This window comes from Anas platyrhynchos, chromosome 5 (assembly GCF_047663525.1).
Source record: "Anas platyrhynchos isolate ZD024472 breed Pekin duck chromosome 5, IASCAAS_PekinDuck_T2T, whole genome shotgun sequence".
Lineage (NCBI taxonomy): Eukaryota > Metazoa > Chordata > Aves > Anseriformes > Anatidae > Anas > Anas platyrhynchos.
In genome coordinates this window covers 9,491,331-9,515,577 of record NC_092591.1, presented here as the reverse complement: position 1 = coordinate 9,515,577, position 24,247 = coordinate 9,491,331, and the positions used below count along the sequence as shown (strand labels likewise).

The 24,247-nt window shown below is 42.0% G+C and overlaps 1 protein-coding gene across 3 annotated transcripts; it reads left to right on the top strand.

Annotated features, from left to right (window-relative positions):
* The first annotated feature begins 195 nt into the window (after positions 1-195).
* On the top strand, positions 196-21,952 carry C5H14orf180 (chromosome 5 C14orf180 homolog). Of its 3 annotated transcripts, none has more exons than XM_005031080.6 (7): positions 196-342; positions 2,482-2,660; positions 10,359-10,459; positions 11,294-11,401; positions 15,283-15,409; positions 17,310-17,336; positions 20,030-21,952. In XM_005031080.6, the coding sequence occupies exons 4-7, from the start codon at positions 11,384-11,386 to the stop codon at positions 20,227-20,229; spliced, it is 372 nt and encodes a 123-aa protein (XP_005031137.1). In that variant the 5' UTR covers positions 196-342; positions 2,482-2,660; positions 10,359-10,459; positions 11,294-11,383; the 3' UTR covers positions 20,230-21,952. The 3 variants fall into 3 exon arrangements, with proteins under 3 accessions (XP_005031137.1, XP_071894337.1, XP_005031136.1); XM_072038236.1 differs by having other exon boundaries at positions 216-342; positions 2,535-2,660; XM_005031079.6 differs by lacking the exons at positions 196-342; positions 2,482-2,660; positions 10,359-10,459; positions 11,294-11,401 and adding an exon at positions 12,474-12,718.
* The last annotated feature ends 2,295 nt before the right edge of the window (positions 21,953-24,247 follow it).

Genomic DNA, 24,247 nt, shown 5'->3' with positions numbered 1-24,247 from the left:
TCCTGTGGCACAGGAACCGTGTGGTAATACTGCTTATTTCTTTGTTCTCAGTTGCTTAACCGACTCAGGGACAAAACCTTGAGGAAGGAAAAGCGACTTTAAGCTTATAATTGAGCCCCAGGAATGCTGCATGTATATATAATTAGACACTTAGGAAAAAGTCAAGGAGCCTCGTGTTTATTACGCTGGCTCCGTCTCCCGTGCTTTTGGCACAGGGGTTTTTCAGCTGAGCTCCAGGCAGTTGCCTGAGCTGTTAAATATCCTTCACCAGGATAAACAGCCGAGGAAGCCCTGCAGCTCACTCGAGCTCAGTGCCATTGGTGTCTCTTCCAGAGGGCTCAGGCAAGTACATGACTTTATATATACTGAGCTATTTTTCTCTGCTACCTGCTCCATGCTCTGCTTTGCCTCACTGCAAAACCACAGCGGTGTTGCGCTTTGGTGTTACGGGTTCTCTAGCAGCTTTTCCCTTGGGTTTTATGCTCTGATTTCTCCTGGTGTGCTGTCTCGGAACAGCCAAGAGAAGCCTTTGGCAGTAGCTTCTCAGAGCTGTCCCTTGCCCCGGGGTCCCTGCGGGTTGTGGGGTGATCAGTCAGACAGCCCCAGTGCTCAGCTCTGCTGCTGGCTTCTGCAGGGGCCTCGGGCAAGTTGCTTTGCTGCCTGCTGCCTCAGTGTCCCCTGCTGAAAAAAAAAAAAAAAAAAGGCAGCACAGAGCCAGCTGAAACAGGGTGAAACACACTCAGGGACTTTGATGAAAACAACAGTCAGCCATGGGAAACAGATTCCTTGCTATCACTAATAATCCGCCTCTCGGGAGTGCAGTTCCTCCCTTCCCTGCAGCAGCTTTCCCCATGCCTTGCTGCGCCAGGGTCTCCCAAATTACTCCAGAAATCCCCATGCCCTGTGACACACCTCCACCTCTCCTGTACTTCAGCAGCCTCTCCCCCAACTATCTTTTTCAGAAACTCAGAGGGGCACAGTGCTTTCTCTTTTCTTTTTTTTTTTTTTTTTTCTCCCAAGAAACTCCCCTTAGATACTTGCTGTAGGCTTTGGATCCCTCCCCTCCTTACCTGCAGCAGTCAGGGCACTGCTGCTGGGAGCCCTGTGAACACATCAAATGTCTGACAAATCAGTGATTTCCCTAGCTATTCCCACCTAGGGGACATGATGCTTGTTCTTCTTTTTTATTTTCCTTCTTTTTCTTTTTTTTTTCTTTTTCTGTAGTTGTCCAAACAATCACACCATGCGTTGTGATGTTTTCTTTTTCTTTATTTCTTTGTTTCTTTGCTTCTTTCTTTCTTTCTTTCTTTCTTTCTTTCTTTCTTTCTTTCTTTCTTTCTTTCTTTCTTTCTTTCTTTCTTTCTTTCTCTCTCCCTCTCTCTCTCTCTCTCTCTTTCTCTCTTTCTCTCTTTCTCTCTTTTCTTTCTTTCTCTTATTTTCCTTCCTTCTTTCCTTCCTTCCCTCCTTTCTTCCTTCCTTCCTTCCTTCCTTCCTTCCTTCCTTCCTTCCTTCCTTCCTTCCTTCCTTCCTTCCTTCCTTCCTTCCTTCCTTCCTTCCTTCCTTCCTTTCTTCCACTCTCTTTTTTTTTTTCTTTTTTCTTTTTTCTTTTTTTTTTTTTTTTTAGTTAGAGTGATAAGAAGGAGCTGGGAATCGATATCTGGTGTAATGCTAGTACACTGGAGAAGTATCAAGGACACTTTGGGATCTGTTTGTTGTACCACTACTCAAGATGGAATCAATAGCCTAAAATCAGAGACACTGAAAACAATATAGTGTAAATGCAGCTAAAATCAGATACACTGATACCCTTTAATTCTAGCCAAGACTGTGTTTAATCAAAACCAGGCTAAATTTATCCCAGATGTAACTCCAGCAACTGCAGTAAACATCAGAGCAGAAAGAAGTTGAGCCCCTTTTCTCTTCCTTACTGACAAACAATTTATGGAAGCTGCAAAACTGCTGATGCAAGCACAAGTACAAGAGGGCAGAAATACACAGCAGTCCCCTCTCAGTGGTCACCATGGCTGCTGGGCTTCATTCCAGTCTATTTACAAATTATTAAACATATTGACCACAGCTTCATGTTTTGAAATCAGGAAGACAAAGAATCCATTTTTATTACTTTATTAACCTTTTTTATATTTAGCCGAGTAATAAAACTACTCAACTGTGTGTAGAAATCTCGATTAAAATTTGCCCTAGCTCCAAGAGGCACACAGACAAATGCTCCAGTAGTTATCTAAGTTGGTTTCCTGGTAAAAGCTTTGCTCTGCTATCAGATTCTGTTGTGCAGTACATAGATCCCTACTTTACAGGCAGCACCATTTCAGGAGGTAGTTTGAAAGCTTTCGGGCTCTCCCAATGATTGCTTTGCTTTTCTTTCACAGCAATTACAGCCCCTTCATTTAATTTCAATGGAAACTTTAGTGTTTTAGACCTTGCCCATGCAGCTGAATGATCATCTCTGGATCTTATTTCCAGTCCTCAGGAGGACCGGTTTTGATGACCTAGTCTGATTACAGCATCTTTGACAGCTTTAAAGGAATTTGCTCGGGGGAAGACGACAGCTGCTGCTCTGATGAAGGATTTTTCTGAGCAGGCCTCCCAAGCAAGACGTGTTAGCATGAGATGCTGCCTACGCTTTTCATCATGACCAACAGGTATGTCTAAAAAAGGTTTTGTGTTCTTGCCAGCTTAGGCCGGTGTGGAGAAAGACTCTATCGTAAAAACTGCTTCAGCTGCTTTTGTCCAAACTCTGCAGCTTCTTGGCTTGCTTTTCCTTACATTTTATGTTCAGCCTCTCTGGAAGCTGAGGTCCAGACCTTTAGTCTTCTGTAAACTGGTATTGCTCCTTTGGTTTATAAAGTCTCTGGTGCAGGTACAGCCTCTTCACCAACATCTGTAACTCCTGTGTTGCCCTGGTCTTAAACAAGAGTAATGAAAATGAGCATATTATTTATGATCAATAATAACTACTATTAGGAGCAGCAATAAAGTTTATTTGCAGGCTTTTTTGAATAGAACCAGTACAAAGACAATATGGGAAGCTGATCCTCTAGAGCCTGTTTTTTCATTAGTGTTGAGAATAACACAGGTAACAGTTCAGATCCCACCCCCCCCCCAAAAAAAAAATACACTTTGTACAGAAAGGAGGTGTGAGCCTCTCCCAGTGCATGGATCAGGAAAGCTCTATGTACCTTTCCTAGAGCCATTCCCAAACCCTGTAACTACCTTCCATTTTGCTCATGTAAAGTGCCTAGAGTGAATGTGCCATTATTTAGGTAGTTTTGCAATAGAAGATTTTGACAACTATCTGAAATGCATAGTTTTATATATGCATCCTGGAGCAGCTGCTTTACCTTTGGGGAGAGCAAATAAACCAATGAGTTCAGATACAAGAGGTTTAGTGAATCTTTTAAGTCCTACACACTCTTTGGGCCAGAGCTGCTACTGTATGGTCTGGTGGACAGAGCCAAGATTTGGGGAACTCATCCCCAAGGCATCACCATTCCTGATTTTGTGCAAAGAAACTCCCCTGTTAACAGGTGGCTCAAAGCACTGAGGGCTGCTTGGTACATGGGACCATTGGCTTCTTCTCTCCAGGGCCAGTCCATCTCCTCTGCTAAACATTGCCTCACATTCAGCTCTGAGCTCACAAGTTTCAGTGACATAAACCACCGGTGCCACCTGCTCTAATTCCTCTTTTTTTTTTTTTTTTTTTTCACCTCTCTATACTTCTTATTTAAGTTGCACTTCTCTAGAAAAAAGAGAAGCAGTGCTGTTTCTGTGTCTTGTGGGTGTTTGATTTCCACTTTGTGAATGCAAGGAGCTGAAGCTAAAGCAAGGAGCATCCTTTCAGAGATGGCAGGGTGTTTTTTGCTCCGCTTTGATCAGCCTGACACTTAGTAAGTAACTCAGTAAGAAGAGATATTCTCTTATTCTTGTCTCAGGGGTGCTTTTTGGATGTTCTTTAGCTGAGGGACACTTTGTGCATCCAAGAAAAACTTACAGGCTTCAAGAAAGCCTGTCTCTCTCAATTTGCTCACCTATGAGAAACAGGAGGGGCACCCAGCACGGGGCTCACCCATGCTCTCCAGGAACAACCAGGTCTGCAGCACTTGCTGCCACCATGGCAAGTGCCAGGTAAAGTCACTCAGCACATCCCAGATGAACCTAGGCCAGATGAAGAGTGGGCAGGCTTCAGGGCTTAGAAATGAGAACCAGGCATCCTTGTGCAGAGATTGCTGGATGTGAGGAAAATTCATTTAAAAGAAGGAAGTGTGAAGCAGACAGATACTTTCTTCACTCATGTACTGCAAGCAGAGTGTATTATACAGAAGATTATGCTGTGTGTCGGTGCATTGTGAATGCCAAAATGCTGGAAATTCACTAGTTGTAATATGCTAGTGATAGCAGACAAGCCAGTGGGAATGTGACAGATGAAATTACTTGGCTGCTTGGCAGAAACCAGTAAAGCCAGAGCTCGAGAGAGCAGAGTGCCAACCTCACAGGCAGATTGTGCCCCTTGCATTAAAGTGACTTCAGTCAGAGGAAAATAAAATGTATTGCCCTAATCAGGCAAGAAACTTGATATCTGTGTTTTGGATTCAATGGTTCCTTGCCCCAGTCTTTGTGTTTCTCATCACTTCACTTAACCAAAGAGCAAATGTTATACACATGCACTAACAAGTTTCCATTCACTGCAATATCTTTGTAGGTGTGTAAGTGAAAAGGCAGCTTGACCCAAAGTGCCCTAACAGATAAGTTTTGCTTCTAATGGAGATTTATCAGTCCCACAGATGTGAGTAACAGAGATGAAATCCTGCCTGGGTTCCACACGAAGAACTCTTAATTGGAAACAGCAGCACCCATGGTTGTACAGTGGGGCAAGATCAGATCTCCTCTAATGCTCTTTTAAGGCCAATATAAAGATTTGTAGGGCAAGTATGCCATTCAAATAGAAGGAAACTGCTCTGTAAAGAAGTCTTATACCATCCCTAACTAATATTTTTTTTTGTTTTGTTTTGGGATGTCAAATATGTCCATCATGGAAGCTGACACAATTTTCCAGCTCCAGCACTATTAATGCAGCAAGTGACAAAGCTTGCCAAATCCGGAAGCATCAGAAAAGTTATTTCAGTCCCACAGTCTGAAACTCAGGGCTGATGAGCTGGAGTCAGGAGAGCAGGAGAGGTCTTTTTCTGGAAAGGAGGAGTAGTGGCATCACCTTTCCATCATATTCACTTTAGAGCTAGAACGACCCTTTTGTGGTCCAAAAGGGGTCTAATTTTTTTTCCAGCTCTCCAATACACAAGGAGCCCTAAGTAGAGAGCATAAGGGCACTTCAGCCTCCATACTTGTCCTAGAAATGCTTGCTGCACAAGGTGTAATCCATGCATGAGAAAATGCAAGGCACTGAGCAGGTTTTGCTTGCATTAGGGAATAGCTATGTTGTCAAAATCATGATAGAACAAGAGCTCAGTTTCAGTCCTTCTCCCTTCAGACACCAGTAATTCACAATCTCTGTAACTGTCCTGTGAAGCTGATTCCTTTCCTTTGCATTTGCCTAGATTTAAAAGAAAAGGCATTGTAATGTCCACTCCTTCATTGAGGTGCCTATTTGAAAGGCTTATACATTTGAGATTATGAAAAATATGCTGATGAAAATAAAATGCTCCATATTAAAAATAAAAATAAAAATAAATGAAAAAGATGGTATGTTGAAAAAGAGGTGGTTCTTAACAACATACTAATTTAAGGTGAGAGGCTTTCTGTTCCTATCCCAGACCAAATTTCTGATAAGAATTAAGTAGAGAAAAGTAGAAAAACAGAGAGGGCTCTAACTATTAACAAGGCAGATAGTAACAGGCTGGTAAAGCTACTAGCAGGGGCATCTTCTCATAAAATCATCAAATGGCTTGTGTTGGCAGGGACCTTAAAGATCATCCAGATACAACCCCCCTGCCATGGGCAGGGACACCTCCCACTAGAACAGGTTGCTCAAAGTCCTTTATTTTAAGGATCTGATCCAAAACTGTCAGGGACCAAGGCTGGACCCAGTTCCACACTCTCCAGTCCAAGCCTGTCCTGTTCTTAGCCACACTTCTGTGAGACACCAACTGACCTGGCACAAGCAGGTCCCCCCCAACACTCCCGCAGACATGCTGAAGAATGCTCTGCTTGGAACAAAAACACAATTGAAATCTTCAGCTTACTTGTGCAAAAAATAGCTGGCTTTCAGCCTGACATATATTCTAATGAGAACAAGTGTTCTTTGATCTACTGTCTGAATTTTTCCTTGTTTAGTTTCCTTGTCCCAGCTTAAATTGAGATCCAAGTGAATATAGGTTCCAGAAGCACTTGGCCAGGTTTGGAAATTGTACCAATTATTCTTTGTTAAAACCGTTTGTTTTACTCTGAAAACACCATCCTCCAGGGTGTGGAGAGGTGGAGGAAAGAGTCTCACATGCTAATTACAAGAAATTAAATCCAAAACAAATATCAGCTTTAATAGACTTTAATATATTTAACATTACTGTAAAGTGTCTGCCAACGACAGCAGGATTTGACACTTGCTTTTTATATTCATCATGCAGTATCACCATCCAAGCTCCTTCAAATTCATGCATATTTCACTCATTTGGGCTTTTCTCATGCTTCGATCCATTATTCTCTCCAGTTTTCTGTTCTCCTTTCATGTCACTAATCTAATCTAATCCCCTTCCAAGGTGACACCACAAATGGAGCTCAAGAGCATTTTCATCAGGGCTTTCAAATCATCTTATGCAGTGATGCCTGTGTCTAGGTGCTTTACGATTCCCTTGGCTTCTTCCCTTCCCACTGCTGTAAGTCCCACTTGCTGCCCTTCTTTGGACCAGTCTGACATTAACAGCTTCCGGGTTTCTAAAATCCATTCAGAACAGACCATGGGCCTGCAGAAATCAACGGGAGCCTTTTGATATCTCTTGGATTTAGACAAGGCCGCTAATCCCCATTTTAGGCTATATCCTGCAATTATCCTAGTCTGATTTCTCTGCTGGTCAAAACTCGCATGAGTAAATGAGGAATCATTACAGAAAGCCCCAGTCAACACAACAGAGAGCACAAAGTCATTGCTGCTGAAATAAAGCTACTGAAGATAATTCTGCTTTTGCTGTTTCTGAGGGTTTTTCGTTTCATTATATATATATTTATTTATTTATATTTTTTGGCCCCTCTTTTTATTTCACGCCAGCTCAGCCATCCACCTGCTGGCTGTGGGTTCATGCTTCTCAGCCATCTCCTGGCTGGTGGCAGCCCTGCCATCAGCAACCCCCCAGTTGCTTTAAGGAGAGGTTTCAGTTCCACTCCTTTTTGTTGCTAAAATACGATGAACGTGTGATAAAAGCTGACTCAGAATGACCTCACTCACTTCAGCTCTGTCTGTCTCCCACATTCAGCATCAACAGGGCTGACTGATATGGAAACAGTGAGCTAACAGCAGTTATTAGCATTCGGTTACTTGGTAACTCTTATTCAATCAATACATGTTTTACATTTTAGATCCCAGTGGCAGGATGAACAGAACGAAGGGGAAAACCTCAGGTGGAATAAACCTAATGGTTTATGGGATATTTCCAAAGTAAAAATGCATGTTGAATCACAAATAATGGCTTGGCTGTAATCTCAGGAGTCTAATTATGAAATGGATGTGGAATCATTCTGTAATTATTTAGAAAGTTCGTTTCAGCAGCACAGAAATCCTCTCTTTTTGCTATATATCATCACAAGTACATTGTGGTTGTTTGTAACATCTACCCAGAAAGACCCATGAATAAGAGAGGCAATTTTAAGAGATGGAGACAGATCCATGCCTTTATAAATCAATGGATTCATGCCAGGGATGAATTAAGACCACGTTCCTCAACAGAGTTAAATCATTTCTAGCCAGTTACAGCAGACCAGAAATCAGTCTGCCCTGCACTTGGGACCTTCTCACCACAATGCAAAATCTTGCTATGCATTTTGCATGGTGCTTGTGTATTTGCCCTGGAGAAGAGCTCAGCTGAAAAACCAGAGCAAGCTCCTGCACGCTGTAGATTTGGAACTGGTGCTGCAACCCCAGGTAGATGATCAGCACCCCAAGGTACCTGCTACATCCACAAGCACAGCCAGGGTGCTGGCTTCAGAAGTAAATTTTGTTGTGTTGGATCAGACAGCTACATGTGATGTGACTGTGACAAATCTAATTTTGGCAGAGTGGCAATCCAGGCCTACAGTTCCTGGATAAGTGGCCCCAGGTCTGCCTACCTGCTTCAAAGGGGAATTTACAGCCATAGGTCATTAGGAAAACTGCAGGGTAGAAATATATAAATGCAGAAGAGAATGTCTCTGTGGGAGAATAACCTTGTGGTTCCTTCATATAGCACCACAAGAACTGGAGATGCTGTGCTTTGGGCTGAACAAACTGCCCTTCCTGGGGGACAAACACACTGGGGTACACGGGACTCTGAGCATCACAAGAATTCGGGATTATATGAAAAGATAAACTGATTGCTATCAGTGCACCTGGCTACACACATATGACCATTCATTGCTCTGTCTCCATTGTGCTTCATGGCTGATTTTTTTCCAGTTCCTCAGAAACACCCCATTTTGGAGTGACCATCAGAAGACAGGCTAACCAAGACCCTTCAGTCATGGAATGCATATGGAAATGCACAGTCCAAAGGACTGATTTTTGTCTTGAGGTTGGAATTTATGCAGTGCTTTCCTTTCTGGAAGGTCTGAGAAGTAGAAACAGTGCCGTATGACACCTCATGGGTGTTCCGCACATTTCAGCAGTAAATCTGCTTCTCCAGAGGCAGAAAAAAGAAGAAGGAACACAGCTAATGATGCTCTGTGGGGCAATTCACCTTTTTATTTCCTGATGTATTCCCTGACTGGTGGAAAATCACTCTTGGCAAACACAAAACTTACCTTGCTGCCAAAAGGTGCATCTCTAAATTATTAATCAAGAGCACACAGAACCACGAAAGGTGGAATATTGAACAAAGGCTCAATTGACACTCTGGAAGTTGAAGAAGATATGGAAGACTTCCTTCTAATTTATTTATTCCTTTTCTGTTCTGTTATCCTGATATGCTGCTTCCAGTTACCATTGCACCCTGCACTGTATGGTATTACGTGATTTTGTTTTCAGATTGTTGGAGATAAAGTTACTTCATTATTAATATATATGCACTGTGCATATCCATAAATATTGAATATATATGTGTGTGTAAACCTACTAGAAGTGTTAATAGTTAAGATAAACTAAGTCCATTATCACAATGAGTGACTATTTCTATGACCCTATTTGCAATAAAACCAGATTCAATGATATGAGAAAATTGCTAGGTTTCAAAATAATTGAACCAGGCCAGACGAATCCCCACAAAGGCATCATTTACAAAGTACTTTGCTTGTCTAAAATATTTATTCCTGCAGAAGGAAATGGAAAAAGAGTTCATATGGTTACACAGCTATCCTCTGAGCGTAAAATTGTTTTATCATGTTATGTTTATTTCCTAGACATCTTCCATTGGGGTGTTGCATGAAAATACTGGCTGTGCAGTTAGTTCCTTTGTGTGGACTGTTCGTACTTATTCACTGGGAAGTCAATCATGTTTTGTTCAGGCTTGTTTTATTTTTCTGCTGAGCAAACAGTTAAGCAACCCTTTTCTTGTAAAAACTTATTTGCATATACAATGTGAGCCATTCAAAGTCGGCACGACAGATATTTGACATGTCTTTGCTTTTTCTCTCATGTAACACTGGAAATAGTAGAGTTTGTCCTCAAAAAGGGGGATTTGCTTATTAAGACTGCAGTATATTGGTCACGCTTAAGGACTCCATCAGTAGTTACAGATATTTTCAGTTTGTCTCGTATTAAAAGCCTGGATAGATTTTTACTATTAAATGGTCACAGCAAAATGCTTCCAAGCAATCTACAGACAAATAATTTCTCCCAGCAATTATCCACTGAATAAATCTGAATAATGAATATGTTCACAAAAGTCACTATGTATTTGTGAACAATTAGCAGAAAGAAATAGAGGTGACACTCCTCAGCTAAATAATTCATTTATGAATTCTTTGTCCAGCTTTGGTTCTGACATGTGTTGCGAGAAATGAGATCAAAGCCTAGATGAAAAATTACTTCAAAAAGGAGGGCAATGTTAAGGGAAATTCTTCCAGCTTCCAGAGCAGAAATTGTTCCAGTATTGTAACTATTATTTTTTTACCAGTGATTTCAGAAACCAGGAAAGTTATCTTCCCGGAATTCTTCACTTCATGCATGAAACTGTGCTTTATTCCTAATCTATATCCAATTTTAGGTGGTTAAATTGCAATCAAAAGCACTTAGCAGGAATGGATCCATCCCTGTTATGAGATTTGAACTCCTGACATCTTTATCCACTGGAACTTGAGTGCCCAGGTAACTACAAATTATTCAAGCATTTACAACTATCACTATCAATATAATTAACAGGTTGAGGGAAAAAAAAAAAAAAAAAGCAAGAATGGTGCTATTAAATGATCATTCCTAACATTTAGATGGGAATCTTTCATTAAAAAATTTATAAGATGCCTAATATTTTTTCAATCAAATTAATAAAAAAAAAAATTATACTTGAGGGGAATCTCTGGAACTGAAAAGAGTTCTTACATTGAAAAGTACAAATGAGCCATTTAGAATTAAAAACAGACAAACAATCAAACAAAACCCAACAACTTTTCTTTTGGGGATTTAAAAGACAATCTCAAAAAAATCTGATTAATTAAAAAAAAAAAAAAAGGGCCTTTGTTTTCAATAAGATCAGATTCATTGAAAAAGATAAGAACAGGGTTTCTCATTCAGGTCTAAAAGATTTAAAAGATTGTGAGCTTTTTGCCTCTGTTTTCAGGAATAAGAGGCTACAAAAGACCTTTTTTATGTGACTTGATGTATGACGCTAGTAAAAATGAATGAGACTATTCATGTAGGGTAAGTGAGAGAGAGATGAATATTAGGCTTTGACTTCCCTCTTCCCACCTCCACCTGTATTTTTGGCCACAGTCGGCATATAAATTCCTTCTTATATTATTTAGTAGCAAGTGATTATCATGATGGGAGCAAGGAGGAACCAGATAAGCTGGAGGGTCACTGTTTGAAAGGTTTTGTCACCTCTCTGTCTAGGATCTACCATGAGCAAAGTTTTGAAAAATGACTTTTTCCCACCAAAATCTCAGCTTAGATATCCCAAAAATAACTGATGTGAAACACTTGCAGGACACACCAGAGAGGGGATTTTGAGAACGTTTTACAAGCCTTGCAGCTGTGAGCCGGTTGCAGCATGAGGAAAAGCCCTCCAACACACCAATGTACAGGAAAGAGAAGGTAAGGTGTTTTTCTCTGGGAGGCTTTTAGACACAGTGCATTCAGTGAAATGCCCCAGAACAGTAAAATGTGACACCCTCCATGCTGACACTGCTTTCAGTGATGAAAAGGGAAAGGGTTGAGAACAGCAGGTCTTCCAAGCATCGAAGACCCATGCAGAGACTGGGTCTTGGTGCCAGTGGCCACATCTTGCAACCCTTGCTTCACAGGGTAGGTGAAAAATGATGGCCTGGTCTAAGCATGCACAGCTGTAACAGAGAACAACACTGGGGTCTTCCCTGCCACTTTGCAGTGAAGCCCCTTGTGAAAGGAGCAATGCTAGGGTCCCACCTTGAGACACTCCATATAACTTGGAAAATTACACAAAACTGGATTTTTTTTAGACAGTTCACAGCAAATAAATAGCTCCAAGAAAAGAACAACAAAAAAAAATCCTCAAGCTTGTGCTTGTAGAGATGATAAACCACCATATTTCAGCAGTCATGGCAGGTATTTCTGGCTGGAAATTGTATATTTAATGATGACCAGCCTTCAGCATTTGACAAGGGGCTGTTAAAGCCTGTTGAACAGTAAATCACCTCTCTTCTCTATCAATAATCTTATTATAATATCTGTAGAAATGTCTAATGTTCAAATCTCACTTTATTACTATAATAATGGATCTAATTTGTAAGACATATAAAGTGAGGCCATAACTGTGCTGGAGGGAGATATATGTGAACCCACTATATCTATAACATTTCCTCATGGTTTTTGTCCACATAGTTCTGAACAAGAAAAGGATTAAATGTAATGCCACTTGCAAGTTTTTTGAGATCAGGAATGTTTTCAGGAAAGGAGACCAACGTCATCATGGAAATGCAGTAATCATTATGGAAAGAACAGCCTCGACTTTACATTTACGCATATAAATATGTAGGTGTTTATCTGTGATTTGCTCCATTCAACCTCTCTCCAGTTGCCAGGAAAGCCCTGCTTTCCAGCTGCACAACCAGTATTATCACTGTGTGCTATTTTTGGCTGCCGAGTACATTTCAAGCCACGTCATCCTTCCCAAGCCAACACTGGCATGAAGGGCGGAAACTCATCTTTCCACTCCTCTGTCATCTGCTGCTGCTCCCATCTGCTCACTGGCACTGCCTACTCAGTCCCTGCTGCAGAGGGGTCTCCAGACGATTTTCCCTGGTCCTCCCCATTTCTTTGAGTGAGTGGCTTTCCAACCAAAGCTTTGTGTGGGAGGCTTCATGTTGGCATCCAGAGTACATGTCCCAAATATGTCCAGACCCACCTTCTGATCATAGTGCAGAGGAGCTCCTGGTAAGTAATCTCTTGATGGGTGATAGTGTCCTTGTGCCCAATGCCCAGAATTTTTCACAAGTGTCTTGTTTTTAATGTCATATTCTTTTGAAACTAACAGTTCGTTAGGTTTCCAGTTCTTGTCATACCTGTTAACACTGGGTCTCTGAGAATGTACCTTTTTTTTTTTTTTTTCTTTTTTTTTTCCCTGACACTGTACAGCTTTGATTTCCATAGGTTGTTAAAGCCTAGTAAATATTATAAATTTCACTTCCTTGTTAAGGTTTTCCTTGGCTTGGTGCTACCCCACCACTTAGCTGTTTAATGTTTTTCTGTTCTGATGTAACATTGCTGTTGGGTGTTTGGAAAATCTCATATGGACAAAAGCATCTCATGAAGTTATGAATCTCTTCAAATATAAGGTTTGGTTTCCTTGGATGTGCTACTGGAGCAGCCCTCTCAGACAAAGCTGTAACCACCACTAGTCTGAGCTGGGCATCTTGTGCTGTGCCTCCCCGAAGCTGCTTCCTTTTTCCACAAAATAATTAAATATTCATTATGCCAGAAAGTGTGTGTGTGTGTGTGTGTGTGTGTGCGCGCGCGTATATAAGGCTACAGCAGAGTGATTAGGGCACTCACCTGGTAGACAAGAGACCCTGTTCCCAGTGACTGCTCCAATGAATATTTAAGTATTTCACATTAAGTATTCATTGGAGCAAGGATAGGAGCAGACCTCTTCCATCCCCAAGGGAACACCCAAACACTGGGCTGCAAAGCCATTCTTTCATTCTTTCTTTCTTTGTCCCAATGAATATTTAATTATTCCAGGCCAAACAAGATGGCTTCAGTGACAGCAACTGAGATTCCCTCAGTCCCACACGTGCACTATAGCTCTGATGATGAAGGTGTGCATATAGGAGGCATGGGTTCACAGTCCCTTGGATTTAGAAAGAAGTTGACTCTAGATCTCCCATACATTGCATGGGTCTTCCAGATTCTGATCTTCTGGATAAAATACACAGACCTCCACCATTCTGCCTCTGGTCATGAGACAGAGGTGGTATTGATGTTTGTATGACCCCAAGCTCAGAGAAAACATCCTTACCAGTGATACATGATGCTAAAATCTGGCTTAAAAATCCCTCAGGAGAAGGTATCAAATCTGAAAACGTTCCTCACTCCCCTGCAGTTCCTGCTGTCTGTGTTATGTGTTTTCCTGTTTATTGGGTTGGCTGCTGTGGATGCTTTTTTTAAACACATAATTGTCTTGTGAATTGTGTAGGAAGCCTAGGCATCCACCGGAAAGCCATGCCAGTAGGCTTGGTCTGCCCAGCAATGTCACTCCTAAATCCCTCTCTGGATCCAGCACATAGTGGTGTCTCTTCCAAGGCCAATGAGATCAACATGTGTTTGGTAAAGGGCATATACAATGTGTGATGCACAGGGAAACCCATGGACCCTCCCTGGGCAGTCAGCCAGCCCCAAACTGTAGGTAATGGGCTTTAATCTTGCCTCTGAAGCCCAGATAGAGTGTGGATGAAGTGCTGAGTGTGGGGAAAGCATCCAAAGAGACAAGGTGTAGGGCAAGGCTATCTGACTAGATAAATGTAACGGACATTGAGGAGTAGAAGGTTAAAACAGGAAGAAAGACACGGAGAAAGGGCTCTGCATCCAAAAATGTCTGATTTTTCCCCACTGAGTGGGGAAAAGGCACATGAGGAGAAAGAGAAGGAAGAGGTGTAGAGAAGACAACTTTGATCTTAAAGTAAAAATAAAACGTGGAGAATTTCTGCCACCCACTTAGGTCTTTGAAAAGTAGAAAATTTGCCATCTGCTGCTCCACTTTCTGAGGACAATGTGTGTCTCTGAACTGAGATGCTTTGGATTTGCTTTGAGGGAGGAGGTTAACTTTGGGAACATTCCTACACAGAAGAGGGTTTTATTACTATTATTGCAGCCCTGTTTTTTTGTCATTTGGCAGAATCCACAGCAATCTGATTTCATTATCAAAGACCGAGTGTGGCTTCCAAGGAAAAAACAGAGCAACAACATAATTGTGATACCAAATGACAAACAATTGCTTCTCATACCCATCAAGATGTCCAATCATGAGATTGTTGCATAGCTACAGTTGTTTAAATGGCAATATCACATCCAAAACAGAGCAGCCTAGCTCAGAACACTTCAAAGGTGCTTCCAATAATGTGAATCTTATCTTTCATATCATATTTGTGTTCTACCCCAGTCTGTTGAGCAGCTATCTTCAATAACTGTTCACTCCAATTTAGAGAAATCCTTTCTGAAACCTTGCTGTCTCTTTATCCAAGCTTTTTTTTTTTTTTTTTTTTTTTTTTTTCTTTTCCTGAAAAGACAGCTTTAGTGTACTGAAGATCTATGACAATGATATTTATATTGGCGTGGTGTACGTATTACAGCGATATGACTGTAAATGTCACATCAGATGTGTTTCATATCATGTCCTTCGAGGGATGTGGTAAAATTATAGCCACAAAAACTCAAAGCTTCACCTAGATTCATTACTCTGGTTTGAATGGCCATGTGTTGTTTTTTGATCAACTCTTTAGACAGATGACAGTAGCTGTCCTCCTTCAATATTGAGGAAAAGGCCACCAGTGGACCAAGCTGTGGGGGAAAAACGGAAAGCAGAGAGAAGGGTTCGGTTTCGTGAGCCAGAAGAAGTTATTGAACATGGTATGCTCAAGCTATTAGGCTTTCTGGCATGACCTTTCTAGTTCTTAACCTTCCCCGTCTGTCCTCATCAGCCTTCCCCTCTGTTAGTATTATCTGTCTTTCTGAGCTCAGCACGTAGCAGGGGACAGACACCTTCTGTGCTGTGCTCTGCAGAAGTGCACCTGGTCCATTCCCCTGCCTGCCCAGGTTAGAGCAGCCTCAGGCTGCTCATGGCGAACTTGTGGGACCATTGTAGACTGTGGGTTTGGCTAAGCACCAGGTCTACACCAGAACACTGCTATCATTCATAGGGGATCTCAAATAAACCAAATTTAAATGTGCTTACGTCAGTCTGGGTAACTAGGATGTAATACTGGGGAGGGAGCTCACCTTCTGATGGTTCTGAGCAGCCTGCATGGCAAGGGGCAGAACAGTAAAGATCTGAGCCTGACTGGCCCACTGGGATTAAAAGCAGCCAGGATGTATTGTTTTCTGCAAAAAAAGAGTGCCCAAGTAACAACACAGCTAACATGACTTCTGGTCTTTCACTCATGAACCAAAATAACAGCTTGTGGGTAGGACAGCTGGGAGTGACCTGAAGCTGAGGTCTAACACAAGGATTCAGTTTGCACTTCTGCACATGCTAAATACAGATCATAACCAAATAATTGTTTTATTCTGGCTTTCACTAACAGACCCGACTAAGACAAATTGTGTTTATTGGTAGGAAGCTAAAATTGTATGGTTTTGATACATCTGCCAGCAAAAACACAGGTGACAGAAATTTCCATGTCAGCCACCTGCCTGGACTGCTACTCAGCTTCTAAAAACAAGGCTTGGCATCCACTGCTGTGTCTGTATACAGACTTCTTGTTGGTTTTGCAGTGTGCTGCTTCTGGTGCCTAGGAGTTAAAAACTGTTTCTTGATAAGGTTGTTGGCACAGCCTGGGCTTTCCTATACAAACTGAACACATGGGAAGAATCAGTGAGTCAGCCCTTAACTCTTCAAAGCTCTTTTGACTGCCCAGGAGCAGGATTTGGATGAGATGCAACACCTCTTTCAGCTCCCTGCCAGGGTCTGTGCCCCCAGATCAATGCTTGGCACCCTGCAGTCAGTCCAGCTTGGGATGCGGTTTTGGCACCCACCAGCTCTGACCTCAGCGCAGCTGTGCTCAAGCCACAGGAAGCTGCAGGGATAGGAAAGACTCTGACTCTTCCATGAGGACAGGAGAAATGTCCCAACTCATAACTGATATTCTGTGTTACAAACAGACTGTGATTTAGATGATTTGCTGTTTGTCCATGCAACGTTATTAAAATAGAGACTGGTAGGATGAAAGGTGCTGGCACCAGTGGAATTTTTCCATGCTTCCGACTTTTCATCCTGGACTGCATCTGGGCCCCAGCCGCCAAGCAGAGGCAGTTCCAGGATGCTGTTGGATGAGAGTTGCATCTTGCAGTCGGGTTTGTTTTCTATATTTCATTCTTTTCTTAGCCTTCTGGTCTCTCTCATCTCTCTTCTAGAAATGATGCAGAGTAGGAAGAGGTGTTTTTTGTGTTTTTTTTGTTTTTTGTTGTTTTTTTTTTTTTGTTCTGCGGGGTGTGTGTGTTGTTTTTTTATTTTTGGGAGAGCTGACTTCTGGCCATCCTGCAACAGCAGCAATCTCTGCTTATGAAATTCCTCATACAATATTTTTTCTCATTTTCCTGAAGCGCACCTATATCTACATATTTGCATGGGGTGGATAGATCCTCATCTGGCATAAATGCATTCAGCCAAAAGCAGTGTAAGGAGTTGCCCAGTGTCTGCAGGGTGACAGGCAGTTTCCGAAATACCATCCAGTGCATGCTTTTCTTTTATCTTTAGCAAAGAGACACCCCCTTTCCAAGTGTGTAAGAATATTTTTATTCTGTTTTCTAGTTATTTCCTGCTGTGACTACGTAGTGGGTAAGTCAAAGTTTCACATTATAACTTTGAGGCATTCATGGAACTAACCTGAGTTTGCTTTGTGGTAGCGGGAATAAACTCTGCAAATAAAACCTCCAAAAATGAAGGTTGGCAGCTGTTGCTTTTTCTTTCTCAGCACATGAAGCACAGAGAGCTGATGAGGTCTGCTGCAGTATTTTAAACAAGACATCTAGCAAGACAAATAGTGGAAACAAAAATGAAATCCCTGAAGCTATTTTTAATTTAAATATAATTAATATATTTTATGGCAATGAAATAGGTACAGGTTTTTCACTAAGATATGCAGGGAAAGCACCCCAAGCGAAACACTAGTTCTCCCTGCTGACTTTCTTATGTGGGGAAGAGACAATTCATTTATACACTGGCGGTGGGGTAGAAACAATAAAAATAATCTTTTTTTTTTTTTTTCTTTTTGTTTACAAGGATGTTTGAGGCCAAGCAGCCTCACAGACCCCCAAGGAAATGTGTGTATCTGGGTGTTATTATGATGGCGATCATCTCTAGAGGTCTTGGCCAAAATCCAGCCCCTTCTGCATGCAGTGCAGTAAGAGGGGAAGGGGTACATATATCCATGTATACGTACACACACAGAGATGTAGTGGTGGGAGGCCAAAAGGAACAAGGTGCTGTGGGCAGGAAGGAGTCTGGTGGAAAAGTAAAGACCAAACATCCCTCAGGTAACAGTGGAAATGTAGGGCCAAGGCAGGACCTGAACCATAATCTCTTGAATGCCAGTCCAGTGCTTTTCTCACAGACAAGTTGCTTTTTTTCTTACGTGTGTGGACACATGGCTAGGGCTGAACGTGCTGTTCCAACAAACAATTCAACAAATTTAAACATCGTGGTTTTTTTCAATTTGCAACTTAGAAAAGAGCAAACACACACTCCAGGACACATTTGTAGCAGTGTGATTAAGCTGTGTGAGCATAGCTCAGAGCTATTTTTGGGTTGGGACTGTTCTTCCACATTATTTTTTTATGTCTCTGGGCTAAGCATATTCCTATGTTGAAAGGATATAATGAAAAAAACAATTTTGCATCTGAAATAACCCAAAAATTTGACATAGAAAGTAACTTTCATGAGATGAAAAACAGTTTTAAGCACTTCAAAGTTTTAAGCACTTAATAGAAACAGGCTGATTTGAAAGGCAGTTGAGCATTACAGAAGCTTCACTCTCACAAAACACACTCATCAGACAGGTTCCATGCTTTGAAAGGCAGGCAGCCACCCAGCCAGGAGCTGTATCATGTGGCCTGGGAGATCAAACAGCGTAAATGCCACCCTCCAAATCAAAAAAAACCTCTGCATAAGCAGAAAGTGGTGAGTAATTCACTGGTTAAATACTTACATAAAAACCATTCATAGAATAATACCAAATAATCAAATTTATAAAAATTGAAGTCTGCTCATGGATAATTTGCAAACAGAAAGAAAGGATAAATTCAAAGGAATAAATTATTTGCTGCAAATAATTCAGTCAGACCTATTATGGGACATTGATTTGGTTTCTGGTTAGCTATAAAATGACTGCCTATTAACATTTTACCTTTTCCCAATACACTTTTTGATACATTATTATGGTTTCTTGCTTGGTTTTACGACTTTTTACCTTCCTCTCTGTACATCTGTATGACAATTTAATTGACTGCTGTGTATTCCAGGGCTGGTAGTAGAAGCTAATTTAAATATGTTATAGCTAATGTTGGTCCTTTACCCATAATAATCCTTGCCACATTTTTATCTTCTTATTGATTATGTGCATATGGCAGGAAAATAGCTGCACACTTTGGATTTCTATTCAGGCGTGAATTTGGTTTTATACTGCATGTTTAATACTCAAAGTGTTTTATAAAATAATACTGATGGTGCAATGAGTATGCAGCCAAACAAAGCAGACAGATCTGAACCAAACTGCATCCCAGATGCCCATGGATGGATACACACATACAAGGGCTGAGACACCTCTAAATAGCTGCATGGACATCAGAGAGCTAAACGTAGCCCATTGACTTCCACACATGAACTATGCCTGACCTATAGCACTTTAAACATCCTTTAATTATATTTTAACAGGCAAGAAAAATGTTTACAGTGTCCTCCTGCATAAGAGCAAACACTGAGGATGTTCCAGTGTAATTAGCACACCTAGCACTTAGAGAGAGGTTAAGCCAGCCAGAGCTTTCTAAATGCGCCTGTGCCTTGTCTCAGATGTTTCTGTAATTAGCAGAGGCCCCAAACAGGCTGAGGTACCAGGGAAAAGGACAGAAATCTAGATCTCTCTTTGTGGAACATTTGTAGGCATTAAATAATTAGGTAAGGTGTCTTAATTTTCTCCTAGTAACTTAACATTTAGCTTTAAGGTATAAAAAATAATTGCTGGAAGGAAAATTGAGATTATACATTAGCTATGGTAATCCTGTTCATATTGTATATAATTAAACTCTTTAAATGCACCATTAGATGAGGGCTTTTATACTCACCACCCTGCATCAGGAGGTGTGACCTGCTATCACTTAACTGATGCCTAGAGAAGTATTCACAATTGGAGCCCCGTGTACCCTGCTGTTCCCAGAAAAGTAGGACAAAGGCATCAGTGGGGGGTCAGATTTGGGAAGTGTTTAAGATGACACTAAAATAATGCTGCTTTCTTTTTCCTCCCCACCCCTTCTCAGTCCATGACAGGTCATCATCTGGCCTGCCTGTGCTCCTGGGGCTCTCCTTTTGCGCTGTGCTGATCCTGGCTGCGAGTCTCTACTACACCAGCATGAAGCAAGACACCAAAGTCCTGGAGGAATTTCAATCCCGGCTTGTTATCTTCTTTCTTCAGATAAGACACATCGCTCATAAATGCTGGACTTGGTTTATGAGGTAGTAGTGATGACCTCCATCTGCAGTGAGCCTGGTAGACTTCTCAGAGCACTGGTAACCATCACGCAGCAGATCAAAGCTCCCTGTCCACTCAGTCCCCATGCAAGGAACACATGAGCATCCAACTCAAAGAACAAGAAAACCACCCCTCTTGTGCACTTTCTAGCAGCTACTTGTTCTCCTTTCCTTTTTTTTTTTTCTTTTTCCTTAACATTACTGAATGATAATAATAGCACCAAAAGGTTCCACCAAATTGATGCTCCATCATCCTTAACAGCAAACAAGTGTCTGAGTTTTGTCCCCCAAAAAGCTTATAAACTGCTGTTATGAGGAGCAGAGGCAGAGAGAAATTCATTGATCTGTGCAGGCAGCAGCACGCTGAATAAAAGTCTCCCGAGTCTCAGGTCAAAGCATTAAATACCAAATCATCTTTCTCCTCAAGTCTCCTAAGAGCTATTCTACAGAAGTTAAAATAAAGCTGAACTATTGCACAAACACTGCTCTGGTGGCCAAAGGCTTGTCAAGCTGCTACATTTATATACCTGAGATGATTGTTAGTAAAATCACGGCAAATAGCTTTCTTCTTTCCCTTCATGCATTTTTTCCTCCATGGGCAAGAGCGGACTCTTAATGTTTCACTTGACTCCCAGGTGTGAAAAAGAACATGAAAACTCATTTAAATAGTAAACAGAGCATTTGCCTAACATAATACATAGCAGCATCAAATCCCAGGTTAATTATCAAATCAGTGGCTTAATCCTCTGGGCTTGATGCAGTCCATAAACCTCACGAGCTGAGCTTACAAGATTTATGGCAGTGCTTGTCTCCAGTCAGAGGTTTTGCTTTTATGTCTGTGTGTTCAAAACCTTATGTAAGGGTATTACGGACTGTTTATGAAGGTGTGGGGTCAAAGCCCTGTTATCTCTTTGTTGTAGCACCATACAGTGCAACCTCTCTGGAGCCAATCATTTTTATGGAGATCAGGCAATAAATGTGGAATGATGCTCTGGGTGCCTGAGAGGACATCAAGCAAGTGCAAGCTTATGAGCTTGAGCTATGTTTTCTTCCTAAACAAAAACATCATGTCACACTTTTCAGGCCTTAGATTCTAGTCAAGTAACACTTGATATATGCTTGGGTTTATTCAGTGTAAGGATGACAGCAGAGCCCATAAGAGCTGAAGAAAAAGAAAAGAAAGAGAAAGGAAACAGGGCAGAGAATATGGATGTGATGACTGCACGACCTTGACTGGAACTCCTCTGCCTTTGCAACCCACTAAAAACAAGAAAAAATAGTGATTTATTCTTAATTGACTTTTAAAAAAAGAGAGGACAATACTTCTCTGCCCCACCAATCTTGTCCAAGCAACCCAAGGACTTAAACCAGGCAGAGGATAAAAAGAAACCAATTATGCAGCCTTCTCTCAGGAGCAGAGTGGGCAGCAACTTGACTGAGAATGAGTACAAAAAAAAAAAAAAAAAATGCAGTCAGAAACAGAAAGAAGTGGCTTCAGCAGCTATTTTCATGCTTTTCCTAAGATGTCAAAGGCCACAGCAATTGCACCTGACAAGCTGCTGGCCTGGGACCCAGAGGTTGCTGCAGGAGCGTTTGGCTCTGTGGCTCTTTGCTCAAACCACTTGTGTATCCTAGCTCACAGGGTAAGTCCCCTGGTGCTTCCCTTCCCTTTCCCCACCTCAGCCCTGCTAATAAATCAGAAAAGTTTTAAACTTGTGTGCTGGTGAATCCGTGGCGGGAAGGTTTGGATTGTGACACACATAGGGCAAGGGGGTGATTGCAACTCCTGTTTTCACTTCTGTTTATGACCTTTTTAATGTTGCTGTTGGAACTCTCTGCAAATCAGTGGTGTACCTTTTGGGGTCTGGAATGATGTGCCCTCCTAGCACTCAGTACATACAAAATGGGGACCTTTCTTGGAGGGTCTGTTCCCACACTGCAAGTGGTGGCATCTTGTAATAGGAAGGCAAAGCCTGGGCTGACAAAAGCTGGGTCATCTTGAGAAGGAGAGCAGTACAGGGAATCCTTCCTGAGTGCTGTCAGCCTGGTTTTGGTAACCTGAAAACAAGCCAAAGAGTTAAGATAAAAAGGGATCTCCTCTTTAGGACTGGGAGGAACGATGTGAAAACAATGTGCATGGTCACGTCTCTGTGCTGCTCCCCAGGAGGTGGGCATGGGACCTCCTTTCCTTCAGCCCTGCTCGGGATGGAAAATGGCCATGTTCTCCTTTATATCAGGTGATAAATCAGGGCCCAGCCTTATCAGTGTGAGTGAGGCACACTCTGAGAATGGCTATCACAACCGGGCTGTCAGGGAAAGTAAGCAGAGGAGCAGCTATTCCTGGCTCTGGGTGAGACAGTTTTGGGCACAGGCAAAAGCAGCACTTGAGCTGTCTGCAGAAGCCTCCCCGTAGCCTTGCTGGCCTCCTGGGTCAGGACTGTTTTGCTGTGGTCTGTCAGCTCCATGACAGACTGCAGAGAGCCAAAACAACACATTGCAGAGCACCACCAGATAGTTTGAAATAAATAAATATTAAACCCCATCCCTGGGACAGCAGTGTCCTTTTTCAGTTGAAGAAACTGAAGCTGAGAAAACCAATGTATCTGTGCGGCTGAAGGAAACAGGTCAAAAACTAGCCTGGGAACAGGGGTAAAAATCCTGACCTCTAGGCCTGCATTTAATTTCTGGTTATCAGGGTCGCTGTGGACTTACCTGCTTTATTTCCTCCTCATGCTGAAGCTCTTGTCCCCTTGCTTCACCCACGCTGCTTACACAGCCACACAGATGCACACACACACCCTTTTCCCACTCTGTCTTCCTTCTGCTCTTTATCCATCACACATCTATCCTCAGTGCTGTGAGCTGGGCAGGATTTCTCATTACTCTTGCTCGACAATTTTTTTTCTAGGTGTGACCCCTTGGTGAGTCTGTGAGTTTGGAGGAGTTGAAAGGAGCCCTGAAATTATAATGAATCAGTCATGTTGGTTACTATTTCCCCTGATGGTTGTGCTGGCTAATATTTCCCTGCAGTACAACTCCTGAGAATTGCCTATAAAGAGGAAAACAAAAGGAGAAGGACCATATAATTTACTACAAATGGACCGAATGCTCACATGAATTCACTGTGGTGCCAGCGTGGAGACCAGCTATAAAAGTCAGGAGTCCTGAAGTCAACTGGCTCTGAGCAATTATTTAGTCTGGCTTGGAAATGGTCGTGTTTCTGCCTCAAAGAGCTGGGGGAGGAATATGGAGGACAGGACCCTTGCAACAAATTTTGAAGCAGACAGTGAGGATGTGGGCTTGCCATGAGCAGTGTCTGTGCTGGTGAGAGTCAAAGGGCCAGAAGGAAGCAGAAAGAGGTTTATGCATGAAAATGGGCTAGTGTGAGGGCCTAAGGGCAGAAGCGATGCCTAATATCCCTTATGTAATGGGTGTTAAATTCCCCATAGCAGGAATCAGCAGACCGTAGCAGTGTTGCTTTGACAATGTGCAGTACATTCCTGCAGCAGGAATGGAGGGCAGCTGCCAACACCCTCTTCAGGCAGTTACACCCCATCAGCAGCACCTGATTGCACGAGCAGGTGAATCCATACTCATACAATTGCAGGAGATAGAAAAGGACACAACGAGATGACACTAGATTTTTTTACATTAACCTTTTAATGCACTTGGCATTAGTGCTGGTAAAAGGGAGTTCCAGAGACTGCTTACAGTCCTACTCTTTTGCTTCTTCTCTCCAGTCCTGCTAGTCTGGAAATAACCCATAGCAGCAACTTTAGTTGACATTTCTGCCTTTTGACACTTTGAAGCAATCAGAAAGGTTGGCAGCATGTGGCTAGAAAAAGAGTATTAGCAGCTGCCCTCAAGAAATAACTCAGAAGCCTCCAAGATATTAGAGTGGACTTGTCCCTTATTAATTCCTTGCTCCAGGAGATCTGCTGGGAATCTTTAGACCCACCCCTGAAGAGAAAGTCCGGGGCTACAAAAAGAAAATTAACTGATTGGCA

Bases quoted from the DNA above. Each gene is read 5' to 3' on its own strand.
- C5H14orf180 (XM_005031079.6), top strand. From the start codon at position 12,665: ATGTCCCAAATATGTCCAGACCCACCTTCTGATCATAGTGCAGAGGAG. The intron at 15,410-17,309 runs GTATGCTCAAGC...TCTGTTTTCTAG, and splicing joins AGAAGAAGTTATTGAACATG to TTATTTCCTGCTGTGACTAC. The intron at 17,337-20,029 runs GTAAGTCAAAGT...ACCCCTTCTCAG, and splicing joins CTGCTGTGACTACGTAGTGG to TCCATGACAGGTCATCATCT.